At 39.1% G+C, this 23,310-nt stretch overlaps 2 protein-coding genes and 1 pseudogene across 9 annotated transcripts in view; 2 read left to right on the forward strand and 1 right to left on the reverse strand.

Moving 5' to 3' along the window:
- LOC111347589 (eukaryotic translation initiation factor 3 subunit A) overlaps positions 1-23,310 on the forward strand; it is an 86,051-nt gene that overhangs the window by 60,194 nt on the left and 2,547 nt on the right. For all 4 annotated transcript variants that reach the window (XM_088726685.1, XM_088726686.1, XM_088726689.1 and 1 more), the window contains 9 exons: positions 13,217-13,353; positions 13,854-14,062; positions 15,154-15,325; positions 16,181-16,378; positions 17,060-17,176; positions 17,494-17,586; positions 19,430-19,522; positions 20,043-20,180; positions 22,310-22,442. In XM_088726685.1, the coding sequence (XP_088582811.1) occupies positions 13,217-13,353; positions 13,854-14,062; positions 15,154-15,325; positions 16,181-16,378; positions 17,060-17,176; positions 17,494-17,586; positions 19,430-19,522; positions 20,043-20,180; positions 22,310-22,442 (1,290 nt within the window). The remainder of the gene's footprint in view (positions 1-13,216; positions 13,354-13,853; positions 14,063-15,153; positions 15,326-16,180; positions 16,379-17,059; positions 17,177-17,493; positions 17,587-19,429; positions 19,523-20,042; positions 20,181-22,309; positions 22,443-23,310) is intronic.
- The window catches only part of LOC111344481 (ciliary-associated calcium-binding coiled-coil protein 1), an 80,280-nt gene that overhangs the window by 39,982 nt on the left and 16,988 nt on the right, over positions 1-23,310 (reverse strand). The gene's annotated exons all lie outside the window — the stretch shown is intronic.
- On the forward strand, positions 5,376-6,281 carry LOC148743499 (uncharacterized; annotated as a pseudogene).

The raw sequence follows: 23,310 nt of genomic DNA on the forward strand, positions 1-23,310 counted from the left end.
GAGATATGAACCAGTTAAAAATGGCAGAATGATGTTAAAATGTACTTGTTCAGAATGCGTTAGAACCAAAACTAAATTCGTGAAAAATAACAGTGGAGGAGCTTTATTTTGTTGTAATTGGCATTCTAATCTTGGAAATGATGTGTTGAGTAAAGTGGTTAACTTACACAAATGTTATAAACGTTCTATCTAATTTATATATATGAAGTCTTATTGTGTCAAGCAAAAAGAAAGTTTCAGGAAGTGAAAGATATGAATCCACTAAAAGTGGTTGAATGATGTTGAAATGTATTTGTTCTGAATGTGGTATAACTAAAACAAAGTTTATTAAACAAATAAAACAAGCATCTGGTATCGTTAGTTCAGCTGCAGATATGGCATTAGAAGGTTTCACTCAACATGGAATACCTTGGATGGACGTAAACTTGTAAACACTGGTAAATATTATGCCTCTGAAGCAATGTGTGATAAAGGATTACAGAAAAAAGCAATTGATTATGCTATGAAAAAACTGAATCCAATAATTCATAATGTTGGGAGTTGACCGTACAATCCTCTTGATAAACAATTAGAATATGATAAAAACACTGGTGAAGTATTAAAGTGGAATGTTCAACCACACAACAACGTTGATGAAATTGCTGCTTATCATGATATTTGTTATGATATGGGTAAAGATAAAGGTGATTGTGATCGAAGGATGGTTGAACAATTAGATGAGATACCTTATGGACAAATATCAAAAATGGGTCAAGTAGCAAGAACTATAATTAATAATAAACAAAAACTAGGTCTTGGTGTATCAAAAAACGGAAAAAGCAGTTAAGTAAAGTAAATTGGAAAGTAAAATTAGCAGATGAATTACATAAACCAATCAAGCGTAACTTTACTCGGCGGCGTATAATCGTAAATCATATTGATGAAATTTGGGCAGCAGACTTGGTTGAAATGCAGAAGTTCAGTAAATGGAACAAAGGTTATCGATATCTTCTTATGGTTATTGATGTATTGAGTAAATATGGTTGGATTGAACCCTTAAAAGATAAAAAGGGTGAATCCATAAGCCAAGCATTTAAAACCATATTTAAAGAGGGAAGAAAGCCAGAGTTGTTGTGGACTGACAAAGGTAAAAAATTTTACAATAAACATATTGAAGAATTGTTGAATAAAAATACTGTTGAATTATATTCAACTGAAAATGAAGAGAAATCATCTGTTGTCGAGCGTTGGAATAGAACGATTAAAAACAAAATGTGGAAACAATTCACTAACTAAGACAAAACTCAATATCTCAGCATTTTACCGAAAATACTAAGTCATTACAATAATACCAAACACAACTCAATCAAAATGACTCCTGTCGAAGCATCTGAGGAAAAAAATGAAGGAATGGTTTATTTCAATCTACATGGTGACATCAATTCATTTAAACAAAAACCGAAATATAAAATCAGTGATAAGGTTCGAATATCAATTGAAATATAAAAGACAGTTGTTTGATAAAGGTTATACACCGAATTGGACAGAAGAGATATTCATTTTTGATAAAATAAAATATACAAACCCAATCACCTATCAATTAAAAGATTTGAAGAATGAAAAAATTTAAGGTTTCTATGAGCCTGAATTATTGAAAAGCAAGGGGGAGAGAAATATTGAAAATTTGGCATCCTTTAGGACTATGATACGTAAGAAGGATGTAACATCATTTCTGGTAGGATGTGGGAGGGAATGCCACTTATGTTTTGGTTAACTGAATGTGCACATATCTTAGGGCTTCTTTAATGTTTTAAAATATTTAATAACTTTTTTTAATGATGTAATGTAGTTTTAGGATGTCCATTAGTGCCATTAATTAGTATACTAGTTTTAGAGTATTTTTAATCTGTTTTAATGATGTAATGTAGTTTTAGGGTGTCCCCAATTAGTGCTTAAAGGCACTAGAATGACTAGACACGTTAATAAAGGTTGTGTATGTATGTATATATATTTAGAATTCACAAAGTTGTAAAGAGAGATTACAAAAATAAAAAAGCTCTGGTTAAATGGAAAGGTTATGATGATGATTTCAATAGTTGGATTCCTCTGAAAGATTTACAAGCTATTTAATATATATATATATATATGTATATATTTTAAATATATAGTAATGGAAATGATTTCCCGTAATTTTAATAATTCACAAATTAGATCACTTCAAGTTCTATTTGATGAAAAAAATAATCCTTGGTTTGTTGGAAAAGATATTTGTGAGATTTTAGGATATGAAAATACAAAGAAAGCATTGAAAACACATATTGGTGAAGAAGATAAAGTCAAAAAATGGCTTGTAAGACCAAATTCCTTGGGGTGCCCTTCAAGGGACCCCCAAGAAAAGGAAGCAAAACGTGAGTTAATTGTAATAAATGAGATGGGTTTTTTGATTTACTGATAAAAAGCAAAAAAGATGGCGCTAAGCCGTTTCAAAAGTGGATAACAAAAGAAGTATTGCCATCAATCAGAAAAACTGGTCAATATAAAATGTTTAATAAAGAAAACAACAATATGATCATGATAGACAATGAAAAATCACTTCTTTATAAAGTTATTGATTTTATAAGAAACAATTATGGTAACTTATGTCAAATCGTTCCTGGTTTAAGTGAATTAGAAGATAATAATTATAAACGATCTGATGCTTACAAAAAAGGATATACTTCTGGTCAACCTGATATTCTTTTACTATGTAATCATCAAGAATTTAATGGTTTTGCCATTGAGCTGAAATCACCAACAAATAATTTTAAAGTGTCTGACAACCAAAAAGAAACTTCAGAAACCTATGAAAATATGAATATTAAAACTGTCATATCATCGAATTATGATTTGTTTCGGCGTATTATGATGTAATCGCGTGCACGCACCCGCCGTTCAGTTAGTTACCACGAGGTTTTTCGACTGGTCTTTCCTCCATGTTTGTTGTGCACTTTTATCGTCGGTTTTTCCTTAAATAAAGGATCAAGTGTTTTTCAAATTGCAATCTGGCTGAACATCTGGTAGCAGAGCGAGGTTCTTTCAAGAAGAGTTGACTTATTTAGCTGGATTTTGCGACGAATTTTGGAACGAAAACCAGAATGGCCGAACGACTAAAGAAAGACAAGGCGAAGGACAAGGGCGCTTATACAAGAACAAAAACATAATTACTGATGACCTTAGAGGGAGGAATGGCTTCGAAAATGCAGGTGATGGAAAATTTGAGTCTTCTTTCTGCTGTATTTGAGGATGTAGTTTGTGCTGTCGAAACCTTAGAAGCACATTATGAGGATGTTGGTGATTCAGCGAGGCTTAGTGCCGTAGCGAATGAGTTCGAAGGTTTGGAAAAAGATTTTAGTGACATTGAAGGAGTGGTCAAGGGATACCTAAGCGGCAGTCCGATTCACAATAGTACCTTAAACGGTTCCAGAACCACGCCAACTGGACAATCTGCACTTAAGGATCAGTCAGAACGACTCGAAGAGGAGATCAGAAAGCGAGAACGAGAACTGAACCAAGTTGTGGACATCCTGGAGAAAACGTACGAAGAGTGTCACAAAAAGCTAGAGGAGAGACTCTCAAAAGAACAACTAGCAAAAGATCGAGATCTAGGAGGTAAGAAAGTTGTTGTGGACAAGCCATGTGAGCGAGTGAGAGATCTTGTGGAACAAAGAGAGAAAGTTGAAGGTATGACAGTTCCAGAACAACCATTAAGAGATCAAAGTACCCCAAGGATGACCACAGTAAAAGAACCCCCAAGTGCCCCCTGTACTTTATCCACGTATTTTCCTACTTTTACGTCTGCTACTGTTAACAGCATGGCAGCTTCATTTTCTCCATTGAATGGAATTGTATATTCTTCAACCCCCAACGTACCTCCAGCCACAATGTCTCAAATTCCTACAATAGGTGGCCCACTGCCTTACCAGAAGCAGCCATTAAATACACTTGTGAATTCCATTCAGACTATGCCAGTACAATCATCTGCTGTATTTCCACCCATTGTGTTTTCTCATCATATGTATAAAACAGCAGCTGGAGCCCATGCTGAAGCCCAACCTCTATCAAGTCGTGACCAATTTCAGTCGTACCCTGGCACTGACCAGTTATTAAATTCTGCCAATGACCAGCTCAGTATTGACTCCTCAGCAGCACTTAAGAGAGTAAGCATTCCGAAATTTGCTGGAAATAAGAAGCATTATGCGTCTTGGAAGGTAGCCTTTTGCTCGTGTGTTGACCAAGTCAAGGCTACGCCTGAATACAAGTTGTTAAGATTGCGTGAATGCCTCCGAGGTGAAGCCCTCAGAGTTATTGAGAACCTTAGTCATTTTTCGGCAGCATATGAAGCCGCCAAGTCCCGACTAGAACGGAAGTATGGTGGGGAACATAGAGCTCTTACACTGTGTCTCAAAGAGTTAGAAGCCTTCAAACAGTTAAGAGAAGGGAGCGAGAAGGATCTTGAAAAGTTTGCTGAACTACTGGATGCATTGGTTGTGAACTTGACAGATGCTAAACAAGAGGGAGAACTTGGGAATGGATCACTCTACATCACGCTCCAATGCAAGTTAAACAAGAACCTTCTTGCAAAATACAAGCAGTGGCTTTCTGATCGCAGAAAGAGTGAAGACGTGAATGCATTACGGGAGTTCATTGACAGGGCGTCAGAGTTCATAACAACAGCCTCGGAGACCATAGCAGCTGTTCTTAAAGATGGAACCAAGAGAGAGCAAACCTTCCTAACTGAAGAAGATCATAGTTCCAAGAAGAAACCTACAAGGAAGTGCAAATTGTGCAAAGAGCAACATGGTTTGTGGAAGTGTGAAAACTTCAAAGAGATGACGGCGAATGAAAGATGGAAGGCGGTGATGGAGCACAAACTGTGTTTTAGATGTCTTAGTAATGGTCATCGTGGAATCATGTTTCTGGAGCAAATCTTGTGGAATAAATGGGTGTCGGTTCTACCATCATCGGATGCTTCATGTAGATTCGGGGCCAAGGGTGAGCACAGAGGAGCAAAGTAGAGAACACCCTCCGAATGCACCAACAAGTGTTAGAAGTGGGCCTGCTAGAGAAGGGGAGCCGAATGGGAAGACCCACGCGACCACAACTGGCGATTGGCTAGTGGGAAAAGAAAGATCAAAGTAAATGCACTCTTGGATGACTGCAGCAGCAGAACCTACTTGAACAGTGACATCGCAGCAGAACTTGGGCTTGAAGGAAGTCCACATGAGCTAACAGTAAATGTTCTGAATGATAACCAGGAGACATTCGAAACAACAGTGGTGGAATTTACAATTAGCAGTTTGAATGGAAAAGTGTTGAAACAAGCGTCTGCCTATACAACAGAGAGAGTCACAGGCAACATGGAAGTCGTCGACTGGAGATGGTATCACGCCAAGTGGAAGCATTTGCAGAACGTTGAGTTTCCTCAAGTGGGTCCCAGAACAACAGTAGACGTGTTAATCGGAGTGGACCTGGCAGACCTGCTGTACTCTTTGAAAGATGTGAAAGGTCGATCTTGGGAACCTATTGCTAGACTTACTCCACTGGGGTGGACTTGTATTGGTAACCCAGATGGCAAGGCAGAGCGAATCCATGCCAACTTCACCTTCCTCTTGAGTGATTCAGATAAGCTGAACAGCCTCATCCGTCGGTACTGGGACATTGATGAACCTACAAGTTAAAAAACTAACATCGTGAATCCAAATGAGAAGCTGGCTAGGACACAGTTGCCAACTCACTGACATTTGTGGACGGTCATTACACTGTTGGAATGCCTTGGAAGAGTGGCAAACGTCTATTGCCAGACAATTACAGCATGGCATTGTACCGTCTGCGAAATACTGAGAAGTTACAAAAGTCCCCTGAGCTTAGTCAAGCTTAGGAGAGAGTGCTGCAGACCTATCAAGAAGCAGGATACATCCGCAGAGTTCCACAGGAGGAAAAGAAACCAGATCAAGGTTGGTATCTGCCACATTTCCCAGGGCTAAGACCTGATAAATCAACAACCAAAACCCGCATAGTATTTCACGCCTCCGCAAAGTGTAATGGAGTGTCTGAATGACAACGTATTCCAAGGGCCTAAACTACAGAATGACTTGTTTTCAGTACTTCTCCAACTGTGCCGTGAACCAGTGGCTGTAATGTGCGACATCAAAGAAATGTACTTACAGGTTAAATTGCAGCCAAAAGATCAACCTTATCATCGCTTCTTGTGGCAGAATATGGAGATAGACAAGAGCCCAACATCTTTTAATGTGACCGTGTAGTATTCGGAGTGAATTCATCTCCTTTTGAAGCCCAATTTGTTGCCCAAGAACATGCCAAGAGATATCAGTCAGAGTTTCCCCTGGCAGCCGAAGCCATCTTGAAAAGTACGTACATGGACGATAGCATGGATTCAGTGCCTGACGTGAAAACTGCAATTGAACTATACAACCAATTATCAGAGCTCTGGGGTTCAGCTGGGATGTATGCCAGGAAGTGGTTATCAAATAAGCCGGAAGTCTTGCAGAGCATTCCATCTTCAGACTGTGCCACCGAAGTTGATCTTGATAGTGGTGAATTACCTCAAGTCAAAACCCTAGGAGTCCTTTGGTCCCCCGTGGAGGATGTGTTTAAGTTTCAAGTCAACCAGCCTGCTGAGAAATGTGACCAAACAAAACTAAATTTTTTGAAAGGGATATCAACATTGTTTGACCCTCTTGGCCTGTTAACACCATACACTGTCCGAGCCAAGATCCTGCTTCAAAAAATGTGGGCGAGTGGTGTGGACTGGGATGAGCCAGTTGGTGAAAACTTGTCACAGCAGGCAACACAATGGTCCAATGAACTGCCAGCACTGTCCAGTCTTAAGGTTCCTCGATGCCTGAGGGATCCCGCTACTATTGAAGAGATGACCATTTGCACTTTTTTGGATTCATCCCAAGAAGCATATGGTGCAGCCTGTTATGTTAGACACCTTTACAAGGATGGAACTGTTTCTTCCCGCCTTGTGGCATCAAAATCGCGTGTTGCACCACTCCAAGCCGTCAGCATACCAAGATTGGAACTCATGCCGGCTGTTGTAGGACTCAAACTTGCAGAGAACGTAGGACAGGTACTTGGCATTGACAAGAGCAAATGGGTCTTTTGGTTTGACAGCATGGATGTACTTCACTTGATTCGAGGTCAGAGTCAAAGATTTAAACCATTTGTGGCTAATCGCGTAGGGGAAATCCAGGCGTCTACAAATCCGGAGCAGTGGAGATATGTGCCAACTAAGCAGAACCCGTCTGACTTACTTACTAGAGGGCTTAGTGTCTCCACTCTTGCTGATGAAGACAAATGGTGGAGTGGTACCACCTTCCTAAAGCAGGACCCTTCTGAGTGGCCAGAGAACAAAATTGAAACCGAGAGAGTGTTAGATGTTGAGATTCGGAAGTCGCACCAGATGAAGAAACGTACTGAGGAAAGAGCATTCCTTTCTTCAAGCAGTGAAGACCGACTAGAACCACGAAGATACTCAAGTTGGAGTAAGCTCACAAGGGTTTCTGCGCTAGTGAACCGATTCATAGAGCTATCTACTGCGAGGATCGTGCATCATATGTATCATAGAGAGCTGTTGTTTACCAGTAGCTCTTAGGAGAGAAGGTGCCCTACAACCCGATGAAGTCATCTCTGCAGGGACGCATTTTATCAGACAAGCACAGGAAGAGGTCTTCAAGGAAGAGATGTGGGCAGTAAAGGCTGGGAGAGGACTACCAAGCACAAGTAAACTGCAACCTTTGAAACCTGTTTTAGATGAAGAGGGAGTCCTGAGGTGTGATGGAAGACTTCGCTATGCAGAGTACTTACCCTGGGAGACCTGTTACCCTATCATCTTACCTCGTAATCATTGGGTCACGACCCTCATAATCAAGCAAGCTCACGAGCAGACTCAACATGCGGGAAGCAATCAAGTATTGGCTCAGCTTTCAATTCAATATTGGATAATCTCAGCTGGAGAGGCAATCAAAGAGTGGGGAAAACAGTGCATGCGGTGCCGAAGAAGGAAGCTACTGCAGCCAAGCAGATTATGGCCCCTTTGCCATAATTACGTATGCGGAAGTCTTTACGAGCCCTCGGCGAAACATCTGTTGACTTTGGGGGACCTTTCATTGCTAAACAAGGAAGAGGCAAGACCCGTCAGAAGAGGTACCTTTGTCTATTCACATGCTTAGCGACAAGGGCTGTGCATCTGAAAGTAGCATTTAGCCTAGACACTGGCTCGTTTCTGAACGTGTTCTTTAGAATGGCGTCGCAACGCATGAACATGAAATTATGATTAAGGCTGCCAAGAAAGCCATTTATGCCATCTTGAACTGTGCAGACATCATGGATGAAGAACTCTTGAGTGCTGCTGTAGGCGCAGAAGGTTAATAAATTCTCAACCTCTGACGTACCAGTCAACCCATCCAACTTACCTAACCCCTCTCACTCCCAACCATTTTCTTCACGGCCAGTTAGGAGGGAAGTTTGCTGCTGAAACTGTCGACGAGGTGGCTTTTAACCCAAGAAAGAGATGGCGCCGAGTCCTGGAACTTGTTCGCCACTTCTGGCATAGGTGGTTACGGGAGTGGATTCCAAGTCTTAGTGGAAGGAAGAAGTGGCGTGGCAACCGAGCTGACTTGAAAGTTGGAGATGTGGTTATTGTCATGTCCACAGATACTGCAAGAGGCAAATGGCCTCTGGGCCGAATTGTGAAAGGGTTCCCTGGTGAAGACAAAGTTCAAGTTGTTGATGTCCAAGTCGGAAAGAGTGTGTTTCAGAGACCGATTGAGAAACTTAGTCCATTGGAGCATTAGTGACTTTTAGATTCCGTTAAGATAAACATTTAAGTGATATGAACAGTTGCGTTTAACATTAATTTAACGGACATTCTACAAGGAGAACATTGAATTGATGAGCTACAGAATTAAGTTTAAAATTTTAATTGTTTTATTGATATTGCATATCAAGAAGGGGAGAATGTTCCGACGTATTATGATGTAATCGTGTGCACGCATGCGCTGCTCAGTTAGTTGCCACGAGCTTTTTTGACTGGCCTTTCCTCCATGTTTGTTTTGAACTTTTACCATCGGTTTTTCCTTAAATAAAGGATGAAGTGTTTTTCAAATTGCAATCTGGCTGAACATGATGAAATAATAAAATAACTAGTTTTATTCTTCCAAAATGCTTGAATTAGATGTAAACTATGCTACCACAATTTTAAAACACAAGAAACATTTGAAACTCACAGGAGAATCATATATCGGATTTTTAAACGTGGTAATCAATAAAATCAATTATTTGGTTAAAATCATTACTAACAAAATAATTATCTTTATTCTTAACTTCTTTCTTGAATTCTATTTGTTCTGGTCTTAAAATAATCTTTTTACCAGGTTTCTTTAATTCACAATAAATAATTTTTTTATTATTTAAAATATTGATTAAATCAGTAATACCTTTATGATACACTTTTTGCATTTTTCTATTTCTCGAAACTAATTCTCCAAATGTGTGTATAATTAATACATTCGGATTATTTTCATAATATTCAAAAATAGATATCAAATCGTATTCACTTGTCATTATATTTATCTGTTAAATTATTTCATTCATCACAGTAAATAATATGACCAAAAATTTGGACTATTTTTATCTTGATAAGCAAACACCCCCCCATTTTTTTCCCCCTGGCGGTCAATTTTTTTGGTTCCCACTTTGTACTTTGCTAGCGACGACTGAACACCTCCCCCTCTTTTCCCCCTGGCGGACAATTTTTTTGGTTCCCGTTTTGAACTCTGTTAGCGACGACTGAAGACCCCCCCTCTTTTTTTCCCCTTGGTGGTCAATTTTTTCGGTTCCCGCTTTGTACTCTGTAACAACGACTAACCTCCCCTCCTCTGTTCCCCCTGGAAAATCATGAACTGCCCCAAAATCCTCCAAACCACCCTTCCCCAGGAGATAATTAATGACTGTTCCCTAACTAAAACGTTTGTTGGATTGAAAGAAAATTAATTCTGAAACAGTAACGGGAACATCAACTAGAAACTAGGTCTTGATGTCAGTGATAAATCTTACCTGAAAAACTCTTTCATGAAGTAGTTTTCCTTTTGAGAGGCTCCGGAATGGTGACTGCACCCATCATAGTTTCCGAAAAATTCGTCAAAAGAGGCTTTAAGGTGTTGGTTTAATTATCTCGAACCTGTCGCTCCAGCCGGAGATATTTTTCCCAACCTCACATGAAATAAAAAAGGCAGGTATGAGAGCGAGAGTCACCAACGGGGCTGTCACCTTGATTATAAGAGCCACTGCAGCATGTTCAAACACCGACTGAACCAACTACAGAATGTGTGAGAGGAGCTTCTCGTCCAAACATTCAACATCTTCAGAAAATCCTTTTAAGAAACTATCTTTCTCTTCATTTTCAAAGTGTTGGACTGACACCGTAAGCAGTGTAGAAATAGCTCTGTCGTGGATGCGCTTGGACGATCTAATGCCACACATGATGAAGAACAGTGCTCTAAGTAGAAGCAGTATGACGGAGGCTCCCACAAGTTTTTCCGACAAAGTGGAGTAGTGGTATCGAGAAATCAAGAGATAGGTCTGCAACTCGTGCAAAGCAAATTCCAAGACCTGCAAGGAGAGCTGAAAGGAGAACACAACGTTATCCAATAGCCTTTTATCTTTAGATGTTGGGGATTATTTATCAGCGAAAGTGGGTTGGGTTCGAAGCAAATGTAGCTCCCATTGCATGCCTACATTTGACGTCAACAACCGGGAAGTCGACCATGTCTTTGTCGAAAGGGAACTAGTCGTGTTTGTACTGGCATATATTGCTACCTAACATTGTTGTTGTTGTTGGTTACTCTAAACTCTGAACAATCGGTAAGTTTTATCGTATTACATGTGCACTGTAATTTCGCTCGCTAAAGTGTAATTTCTGTTCGTAGAAAACCTGCCTTTCTGTCAAATTTGGATATTTGCTCGGTTCAACTATGGAAACATTTGTAGATTATCATTGGAATCCCTGTAAATAGACGGTTTTAGTTTTCGCTTTCGAGTGTATTCTTGCGTTTCTGCGAAATGTGTAATAGCACATATTTCTGAATAAACATTCGTTACCTCCTGGAGCTGATATTAACGAGAAACTTATAACTGACAGTAATGGAAGTCATCCTGCTTGTTTCGCATATCTCAGATAAACAGAAAGACCTTCATGTGCTCCATCAGATGTGGTGAAAGGTCTTTTCGACAAAGTCATTGGAGAATTCAATCCTTTCTGCTCGGGTGACAGAGATCCGTGGTCAACGAAAATCGGTAGTTATGCTCCCTATAGAATACCTTATCGTGAACCCGTATGTCAGGGTTGTAACTGCAACACCCTGGACTGGTCTGGCGGCGATTGGCGAGGAGTCCAAAAAGGAGATGCTCAAATAACTCATGATTTGGCTTTTCTTTCAATGAGTTATATCGTCCGCCTTGCAGCAATATTTTTGTTTGATTATCTGATAATCTGAGTGCCTAAATGGCTGCAAGTGACTTATAAAATCACATCGCAGACCAATTTATAGAAACATTGTTTTTAGTTGTAAGGAATTAAATGTTTAAGAACATCCTTTAGAGAATCACATGAGTATTTTCAAATTTAGTTGAGGCCTCGGGCACGTGACAAGTCGAAACAATTTGCTTGCAAGGGAAAACGTCAGTGCAAAAGGGACAAGGTAGTTTAAGCACAGCAGCCTGTTGGGTAGGCTGTACATAGCTAGGTACAATGATTGTGAGCGGTTCGGTTGCTGGTTTGTATACGCTACATGGAAATTAGGATAAAAGTTTGGTGGCAAAGCTAACACCCGGGTACTTATTAAAATTTCTGCTTGATGGAGAGGATGCTTAATCGAGGGGGGGAGCGCTTTAAAACGTTGTTAACTATCGTTACAGCAACTTTGTTTTAGCTAATTCTTTAACAGTAAAACGAAATCCACATTGTAATCCGCGTAGACGTCAATATAGAGATGGTAATAAAACTATTCCCCATTAGTTGAGGAAAGTTTACGAAAGTGAAGAGGGAGGGGGGCACTTATTCGAAAGGGGTACTGATTCGAGGCAGTACCGTATGTGAAACACAATGCATTACTAGACAAAGAATCACCCATTTTGTAACTAGCAGTACCTGAGATATCGGCAAATATTGTTTTATTTTGGGGCAGACCACCTGGTGTACCTGGCCCTGATCAGAGGGGAAACCTCGCTTTCAGCAGCGCTGCCTTCCTAGATATGCAGATAGAGGCTGACATGAAATCATGCTTGAGGAGGTTACTTTAGTAAACTTCTTCTGGAAATTTGTCACTGTCCCACTTTTTTTGTCTATTCGGTGGCCAGTTATAGACCCCCATTTTAGTCACTTTTTGGCAAGTGTAATTTTTGCGATCCATTAGTCACTTCCTGCTCAGGCACTTACCTTATAGAGCCATTTTAAACTAGGTCATCCTAAAATGAATGTGCGCATTTGTTAAACCAAATGTGGAAAACCTTTTGTTTTTACTTACAGTACAAAAATTCTGGTACACTTCATTTACTCATCGTAAATATTTACAAACGAATCATTTTTGAAGCCCTACTCACCAGAATTTTCTTTCCCCAAAAGTCCCGAAAATGTGCGAGCTCAATTGAAGTAAATCTATTGGAAATACAACTCCATTATGTTATACTCTCGTGATTATAGTCAATCCAATCGTGAAAAATGCGATCCGATCCATTTTGAACTGCGGTTGTAGATACGTATGATGCACGATCCTCGCAGTAGAGAGCGCTATTTATGCAATAGCGAGTATATGAACTTCATTTATTCATTGTCTCTGATTTATCATCACGGGTTTATTACGAATCAACTTAATGGCCTGCTTCCAGTTGGCTTGTTAGCTCAATTGGTAAAGCGCTGCACTAGTATCGCAGAGGTCAGTGGTTCGAATCCCGTACAGGCCTGATTTTTTTCAGGTCTGATTTTCGCTATTGCATAAATAGCGCTCTCTACTGCGAGGATCGTGCATCATACGTATCTACAAACGCAGTTCAAAATATATGAACTTCATATATTCATTGTATAGGACACAATCTTCAAACAATAATATAGTTTATAACTCTCTATAATTGTTTTGGAAATGATAATATGTACTTTTTTCCAAAATCCATCATTTAGAGTTTATTGAAGTTGGTGCCATCAAGCACCAAGGGCAACCAAACACAGTTAACCTCACTAACCCTGAAACTCTGCAACTTCATCGCGAGACACGACTGGCTCAGCTAGAAAGCGCCATCAACATGGAGCTTTGGCAGGTTTGTTTGCTGTCACTTATCATCTAGAAAAGGGTATGGGCTTCCTGTTGTCTATTTCATTTCACAAACAGATTACCTGTTGCCGTGCATCTGTTCAGTCATAGATCATAGACAATGTGACAAATACAATACAACTGGCAAATTGCCAGACAGTTGGCAAATACATGAAGGTTGCATGAAGTAATGCGTAGTTTCAACAGACCAAAAGCCTTTTTCCTTTTGTTTTTATTTAATTTTTTTGTCAATTGAAAATTAGTTATTATTTAAAGGAATTGTGACTTGTGAATGCAAGTATATAGGCAAGTATACAGGCAAGTATACAGGCCTAGCTTTGCAGAATCGTCACTTGTTGATACTAAATGCATTGGAATACTCCCAAATTTTGTTTTTCAAAAAATGTGTACCTATGCATAAACTCAGGAAAAGAATATGAACTCTGCAGATTAATGTCAATTCTAAAGGAAGGTTTTCCTATCTTCTGTTCTTTCCTTGATTTGCAGGAGGCATTCAAAGCAGCTGAAGATGTGTACGGACTCATGCAGCTGTCCAAGAGGCCTCCAAAGCCTCAAGTGATGGCCAATTACTATCAGAAGGTTGCTCTTGTCTTCTGGAAAGCTGAGAATTACTTATTCCATGCATGCACTCTCCATCGATTGTATGTGTTGTCAAAGGAACAGAAACGTACAATGACAACAGAGGAACACCAGAAGTAAGTAAATCTTGGGAACTTTTCTTTGTATGTACAGAGAATTTCATTTTTCCACCTTGCCGAGGAAAAGGATCTTGAAGGGAAAAATTAGTGTCCTTATGAGAAAGGAAATCAAGGTTTTAGTCATTGAATAATAGAGTAGTTTAGAAGTCAGGTGTATAGTAGTTTTATTTCCTTGCAAGGGTGTCATGCTATTCAGTTTTTTCTTCTCTTGCACCTGTTTCAACCCAATTCCACCTCTCCATATTTTGAGGTGGAGGACTACCTATTCTTGGGTTACATGTACATCCAGCGAGTTTCTTAATGTACAAGATTTCAGTTCAGATTTGTGCATTTACAGCATCTCTAAACAGTGGTTAAACAGGGTAAAGATGGCAAAGAGTAAAAAAAGGCCAGAAATGGCTCATTTATTGCTAAACAGTGCACACAGTTAGTGCAAGAGTTTGTGGAATCCTGAGGCATGTTGTCCAGAAAGGAAAGGCCAGTGCTCCTAGCTAATTCTGTCAGCCTATTGATTTTGAGATGGCATGTAATCATACTTTTGATGTCTGTCTTTGTCTTAAGTACATACATTGTAATGGCCACTGAGAAGAGTGGTATTGAAATAGGCCTTTTGCAGCTAGAGATCACGTGCTTAGATACCGCATAGCAACGCCATACTGGAGAGCAAGCACTACAGTGATCTCAGACAGTATAGAGGTCACAGAGGTCTGCATTCAAACAAAGAATACAGCGGATAACAGGTCAAAAGGTATCCCAATTCGAGAATCCAGTAAGCAGTAATCAACAGCTTCCCCGGAGTGTATCAGCAGCAAAATCACACCAAAATTCATTTTTTGCTGATACACTCCAGGGGAGCTGTTGATTAAAACTTACAAGATTTCTCGAATTGAGATACCCTTTAACTTGTTATCCGCTGTATTCTTTGTTTGAATGCAGACCTATGTGATCTCTATTTTGTCTGAGATCACTGGAGTGCTTGCTCTCCAGTATGGCGTTGCTATGCGGTATCTAAGCATGTGATCTGGAACTGCAAAAGGCCTATTATACTGACACTCGCATGTAGAGGATTTTTCTTTTTTCCTTGTCAGAATGGCAACCAGAGTTGTTCTTGCAACCCTAGCCATTCCAATCCCAGTGTCCCTCAGTGAAACAGAAAGACATCTGGAGTCAGATGAGATTGCACGGGAAAAGTCTCGTCGTTTAGCCAGCCTTCTTGGGCTGCAGACCATCCCCACCAGAGCATCACTTATAAATGACATGGTAGGGTTTACAGGAGTCACAACATTTTAACAGCCTTTAAAACGTTGTTACAAGAGACCTGAATTCGTGAAAAACTCTTGATGTTGCAAACTACTGAACTAACTGCCTCCCGGTTAGCTCAATGGATAGAGTGCTGGACTGTTGTGCGGGAGGTCGAGGGTTCGAGCCCCGGCTGGACCAACACTCGGGGTCTTAAAATAATTGAGAAGAATTTTGTACATGTACCTTTCTATAACATCAAGAAATGGTTAGATATTCTAGTCTTCTCGGATAGGGACGAATAAATGGAGGTCCCGTCTCCTGCAGGGTTGGGGTAGGAGACGTTAATTTCCCACACACGAGATTACTGTGTGATGGATGTCCTTCCCTGGGGTGGGATGGGTGGGATATTGGGCGCACTTAATTTGGAGCCTCGCTCTGTTGTGTGACTCTCACCACACTCTGGTGAAAGTGATTAAATATGTCTTACAGACAGACAAGGATGTGTGAGATTAGATTGAAATTGATAAACATGGAAATCAGTGCTTCAGTTAGTCCTTCTTTATGTTAAGCAGTTGTGATAGAAGACAATGTTTGCCAAATAGTGGGATTTTATCAGCTGTCTTTTCTTAAACCTTGAACTCTTGGAGAGATGAGTTTAATTCTCCCCTCTAGCTGCTTCACATTCCCCTATAAATTAATTGAGAGAATTTGTTGATGGATCAAGAGTAAAACTTCTACCTGATAAGTCTCATTCCCTGTTTGCTGGATATTGTACAGATATAATAAGGAGAAGTTACATGTTAATCACTTCTGAGAGTCCAAGGGTTTTGGTGTACATGTATTAATTAGTTATTTTTCCTTTGATTACTTCAGTTGAAGTTGAACGTCCAGCAGCACATAATGCCACAGTTACAAGACCTGTTCCAGAATCTGGAGAAGGACTTCTCTCCTCTTCAGTTTTGCTCAAGGGTCAATGAATTCTTTGAATTCTTACAGGAGAATGAAGAATTAGAATTGAATCAGTACATTACACCCTTGCAGTATGTTGCCATTGTGCGGCTGCTCAAACAGGTATTGTTGCTGTAAATGGTGCATCTAAACATGTTGCTGCAATGGTTCTTTAAATTTTGGTCCTGTCCTTATCATTGCCAGAATGCCATCTTTATCAGTAATCCCTCTCCTCCAATAAGCAGGTCTTGACACTAATGTTAGCCAACCAGCCACAGACGAGTAGAAATTCTATTGTGGCTAGTGGTTTTTTGTTTCCACTCGCTAGTTTGGCTAATAAACAAACTGAAATTGTTGTAACGTCTAAGTTGTCACCAGCCACTTGGCTAATAAGTTTAAAAGTTAGGGTTGAGCCCTGAACAAGGACATATTAAAAATGCTTGAGATGAATTTGGTCAGTTCAACTAATTTGTATAAATTCAAGCAATCAATCTTTTCAAATGTGAGAGGGAGTTAAATGGTTGTCCAAGTTTTCTTTGGCTTAGATTTAAAGCCCCAGCGTGGGGTGCTTGGGCCATGAATCCAAGTATAAAAGAATGTGGCTCCATAACTTACAATAGGACTGAGATAATGAGGTTCATAAATTTTAACTCTGAGTTCAATTAGAGGACATAAATTTCAATCGAAATGAATTTTTAAACTAAGCATGCTGTGCAGTGAAATATGGTTCACTAAACTGACCAATTGTAGTGCACATACTGACGGACAACAAGTTGCTCAGTAGAACTCGTACTTTTGTTGTAGGTTTCACAGGTGTACCAAACCATTGAGTTCTCTAGGCTGTTATCCTTGCTGCCATTTGCCACAGAATTTCAGTTGGAAAAAGCAATCGTGGATGTTGCTGTGCAAAATGAACTTCAAGTATGCTCTAGTCAAATGTTTCGACTGTCTATATGAAACTCTGAAACAGTGAACTGTTATAGCTAGTGGGAAGACACAGAGAGAAGATAATTATGTAGGATACTGTACTATTCAATTGTGACTCTTCATGACCCATATATTTGGGCTGAATTATCTGGAATATGATTATGGTCTCTTTTACTTATTATGGTAACCGTAACAAATGTAGGATTACTTTTACTTATGATGCAGTCATTGAAAATAACCAAAACAGTTGAATGTTTTTCATTAAAACCAGAAGAAAAAACCTTGCACATACACTTTTTTTTTTTAAACAGGTACGCATTGATCACAGAACTAAGGCTGTCAGGTTTGGACTTGACCTGCATGTGGCCAATAAAGAGGAGGTGCCAGAAGGGCCTTATCTCCAGGTATAACTTTTCTGCATTTTTCTTAGTGAAACACGTTCTTCTGTTGAGTTACAAAGGTAATCCAGTTTTGTATTGTTTTCCTTTACAATGGTATTGATCAGTCCAGAAAAATTGTGCCACCTTTCTGACCAACCTAGTACAAAACTGAAACCAATCATGAATCAAGTGGGTAAGTTTCTAAAGAAACTGGGGTGCAGTGTCAGCTGGGGTAACAAGGTATTTTGGTTTTATCAACTGAGTTGATAATGAAAATTGGCCACTGTAAAGAGTTTCAAAGCTAGCATTTCGAGGGCAAGATGAAGGATGATGGGCTAACACTCAAAATATCAGCTTTTATAACTCTTTATGGTAACAACTTTACATTAGTTTTATCAGTTGATGAAACCAAAATACGTACCTTATAGTCAAACTAAGTGAAGCATACCCCTCAAGATTACATTAATGAATCGATCATTTGGATAATGAACCCGCCAGTCGTTTCAAAAATGCAATAATGAATTGATTATTTGATTATTATAACGCTAGCCGTTTCATGAATGCAATAATGGATTGATTATTTGAATATTGAACCCAATAGCCATATCCGTTTTGAAAAGGAGCGGATCATTGTTCAAATTAGAAGTCCATTTCTGAAGTCCAATAAGATTGTTTTATTTGACTGAAAATGAACAAACTGCACTGTAAAAACACTGCGAAAACATTCGATCGCAAATATCAACGAAATAAAAAAAAGTCTCGCAACCATCCGAGATAATGCAAGTTACCAGACCATCAAGGTACCTTAATTGAGTGCCGTTCCAACAGCTTTGCACCCTGAATGACACATACAAATATTCCTTCTACCCCAGAACTATCAGAACTTGGAACAATATGAACTTACCTCAAATCCCTAACTCTCTAGATGATTTCAAGGCCAATGTGTCCTTATATATTTAAAGACAGTGGAGCTTTTATTTATACGGTGTATATTAATTTTAATTATTTATTTTAGAAATATTATTGTGTTATAATCAATGTTAATATTTATTATTGTCATCACTATTTTAATACTTTTAAATATAGTTAGAAGTTATATACTGTAAAAACTCCTAGTATAGTTTTAACTATTTTAGGAGTAAACCTATTAAAGCCTTAAAGCATTAAAGCATTAAAGCATGGCTTCAGTCGCCCGTAAACTATTTTTCGACCATGAATACACACAAGAATTTCTACAAGTTCATCAAGATGTAAATAAGCGAAAAACGTTCTCAATAAGATTCCATTTACAACCTTTAGAAGAAGTTCTACACAACACTCGGACTCACCTTTCCCACCATGTCTGATGCCATGTTGAAATAGTTCCGATCCATCATCACGTGTTCGCATAATCCGATCAGATATGGACTTTTGATTTGAACAGTGATCCGTGCCTTTTCAAAACGAATACGGCTATTGGGTTCAATTTTCAAATAATCAATCCATTATTGCATTCTTGAAACGGTTAGCGGGTTCCATGTTCAAATATTCAATTCGTTATTGCGCTCCTGAAACGATTAGCAGGTTCAATATGCAAATAATCAAATCATTATTGTAATCCTGAGGGGAACCCTTCGCTTAGTTTGACTGTAAAAGCATTCATGACTTGGCGACCCATGTGTACCTGTTCTATGGGCAGTTTGCATGTTTTAACATAAGTTCTCATTGGCTCTTTGTAATAAATTTTTTTGTCAATTGTTGTTGTGATTTGTAGTTGTGATTCTCTTTATTTTGATTTTACAATACTCAATTGCAATGTGTTTTTCCTGGCTATTAATTCTTTTATCATCTCAGTCAACTAATCTGCATTTACCTCCCGCTTTCCCAGTCTATGCCATCTGAACGACTCAGAAACCAACTGACACTGATGTCAACAGCTTTACACAAGGCCATTACTAAAATTCAGCCCGAAATCATCAAGGTAAAACATTACAAATGTTCACAACTTGTCAACTTTTCAAAGATTAATGGAGGTTCCATCCTGTTGTAAAAAGTTCTGTAATTTACCAATCAGCATCTGTACAAGCTAAAAAGACTACACTGCAGCTACTGTACAGTACCTAACGCTTTTGTAGAAAGCAGTGTTCTCCCTTGTTTTAAGCATGACATTATTTAGTTATGAAATTTTCAAACTGGCAGAATTTTAAAAATTTCAAGCAATATTAGAAGTTACGAGAGATACAGATATGTTAGTTTTTACTGGTTACCGCCTTAAAAGGAGAACACTGAAGCAGTTAAATTATATGACTTCCTCTTCAGACTTGCTCTTAGTGATGACAGAATCATACATCAACTTGTCCTAGCATCCACCATTGCGATGAGGATAATAATGTACCACCCATAGGCTGATAAATAGCAAGTCTGCATAATGCAAGATACATCTTTTGAAACATTTATCGTGGTTTTTTACTTAAAAAGTTTGTTTTTCTCTTCACTCTCAGCAAAAGTGCCAAGAGGAGCAGCAGAAGATCATTCAGGTGTATTTGCGGTCATCTAAGAAAGAACACAAACAGATGCTGGAAAGGAAGGCTGTGATTGAGGCTCGCAAAGAATATTTGGAGTCACTCCATGTTAAAAGAGTAAGTCTGTTAGTTTCTTTCTTTCTTTTCTTTTTTTTCACTTCTTTTCTGATTTTCTTGAAATCCTTACTTATTATATTCATCTTGTATGCGAGTTCAAGTGCCGTACACTTTGTCCCTAATTCTTAAGGAAACATTCTTGTTTCCAACTCAAAATCAGACTTTGTTATATTTGAAGAGGACAAAAGAAATAAACAAATGTTGTTTACAAAAGTAAAAGACAGTGTGATGACTTTAAGGCATGTTACAATTGTCCAAGGGTTTTTTAACTCTGTGTATAGCTTGTAAGGGAGTGAAAGGAGACGGTAGACCTTTCGAAGGCAAATGTTTTTGTAATTTTTTTCCGTGTCAAACTAGCATCATTATTTAATACAGAGTTTGCGAGAAAAATCTTGGTAAAATATTGAAACACACACGAATTTTTTACAAAAAATGTATTATAACACGTCAACATAAATGACTCCCAAAGGGCTTCTTGCGGCAAAATATCCTGGTCCTTGAATTTCAACCAGTAATTCGGTTATACGTGGTTTAGTCAATCTTCGGTGCTCGCACCCGGTCAGCAATCATTGTGTTTTGCCGCGGCGTGCTTAAGCCGCTTCTAAGTTGAAAAAAAAATAGTTGAATGAAAATTACCATTCAGCAGAATTGAACTAGAGGTCTGTTACGGGTAAATGATAGTTACCTGCAAAATAATTATGTTTTTGCTGGGAGTCTCGTGAGATTCTGCAGGACACTTCTGTGTTTCTATTTGCGGTCGGCATTTCGAGTTTTTCAGAGTGTTAACATAACTTGACATGTGGTCACCCAAAGGCGTGGATCGTTGGGAAAACTTTGGAGGCAAAAAAAAAACCTGCTTCGTTTTTAGTGGGCGAATGTGCCTTCTTTGAACGAATGAATGGGGTATGTTAACTTTACTGATTGTGCCCCATTCAGTTTACGATTAGATCAATCTAAAACGAAATATTGTAAAATAAGGGTAAAATAAGGAATGCCCAGCAACTTTCTCCGGAAATAATTTCACTCAGACATTTGGATATAATTGGCTGCAGTATGTGTTGACTGAGGGAAAATATAAACCAATCACTATGGAGGATTTTTTTGGGGGAGGGGGGGATACTTGTTAGTGGGAAAACTCCTCTCTGGGGACTCCCCAATCTTTGGTCCTAGCAGAAAAATGTGTCTTCTAACCTCTGTATCTGTTACTTTCCGCCCTATGAAAGGAACACTTTGTCGTATCACTACGGTGTTCCCTGGATAAAGGCTCCTCGGTATCCAATTGGTGCAGTGTGAGAGATCTTACCACAAGCCTTCGTTGTCTCATACCGATCATGTGATTTTTCAAGTTATCAACCAATGATAAATTACCGCAAATAGTCGATTATTTTAGTTGAATATAATCTTTGCCCTATTCGAATCTCAGATCAGTAAGGCAGTGTCCGAGCATAAGAAGCTAGTGGAAACCAGTGGAAGGCCGCAGCGAATGGTGTCAGATAAAGAGACGTTTGTTGACAGCCTCCTTAAAGCTCGTCAGGTGTCTCATGAAGTAGTTGCAATGCTCCAGTTTCAGAAGCTTGTATAATGATTTATTTGCAACTCGCCACTTCTCGATTAAGGGAGCGGAAATCGAAATAATCGCATTGACCATTTCTTTCCGAACAATAATATTCATATTCTCCACACAAGGAGAATTTGTTATTCTCATTACCTGGTGCTGTACATTTAATTCAAGGGTGATATTATGAGGATGAATTAGAAGCCAAATATTAGTTCTCAGGCGTGATAGGGCTAACCAATGGGCAAATGTCGCAACAAGGAACCCGTGAAAATTTCAAATTATTGGCAAGAGTAAACTGCGCGGGAAAATTGAAGTAAGGTGCGACTGGGTTTATAGTGTTGCATCTGATCTGGTATGAAGGTGAGCGAGTTTGTACCTGGAATTGATGAAACTTCTTGAGTTTACTTGCTCGCGGGAAAGTGAAAGATGCTCATATTAGTGCTGGTGCTAGCTATCGTCCAATGTAAGATTTAGTGATTGTTATTTACAGCCTTCAATTGGAAAAAGTAGCTTCTCTAGTGAGCCTGTCATTCACGTTGTATGACGACCCAAAATTATTCTTTTTTGGCAGGAAAAAATTAAAGAATTCCAAGCCCCTTTGGATGACGTACCCAAGAAACGTTTGGAGGAGCGACGGAAGGTCCAGCGACGAGTTGAAAGAGAAGAGAAAGAAAGAAAGGAAAAGGAGAAAAGAGAAAAGAGAGGTAAAACTTGTTATTTTTATCTATGTCATCGTGTCACAATGCGCCAAATTCCAATTCAACACAGAAAATTTGAACTGTGTGCTGTGCACATCTCTCTGGGTTAAGTAGAATGGTCCCGAATGATACCACATTTGTGTCCCTTTGAACTTCAGTCGTATAATAAATCTTTTATTAACCAAGCTTGCGCTCGGTCCGTACTGTCAAGACCTCGGGCCGATATTCTCCCAGTACGGCCCTCGCGCTTGGTTAATAAGATATATGAGTTGACCACTCTCAACATTCACGTGAAACTCCGTTGAAGACTTGGCTCCTTACGGAAAAAGACGGCCATGGTTGTGCTGCTCATTGCACTTGTGTTAAATTGACGGGAAGACAGTAGTTGACTCTTCATTTTCACTAATTTGTTGTTTTAAGTCCTGCACGTACTTATTCTGCAAATATCTTTTTTTAGCATCCACTTAAATGATTGTAAAAACAAGCTTTTCCGTTGGAAAAAACCAACGTAGTGCTCGGTGCCTTCCGCTAGCGTGATATTCCTTGCTGGTGTTCTCTCAAATTTTTCGTTGCCCCCACCACCTCCCCCTCCAATCGTTCTGTAAAACTTCCCATCATTTAAGCTCCTGCCTCCTCCTTTTTTAAAGGATAATCATCCGTAAAAGTTCCTTGCACTATTTTGACCATTTCATAACGCTCCTCTAATCGAAAGGACAAGTTTATAGTTATTACTTTTATTTTGGATAATCACACACACAGGTTTAACTCGCAGAAATTAACCTTTTGACTAAAAAGTAGTTTTTTCCCCCTGTGATGTTGATATACGTTCTCAAGAGATGAGGTATTGAGAATGAAGAAAAATATCGACCAAAGG

The sequence above is a fragment of the Stylophora pistillata genome, chromosome 1 (assembly GCF_964205215.1).
Source record: "Stylophora pistillata chromosome 1, jaStyPist1.2, whole genome shotgun sequence".
NCBI lineage: Eukaryota > Metazoa > Cnidaria > Anthozoa > Scleractinia > Pocilloporidae > Stylophora > Stylophora pistillata.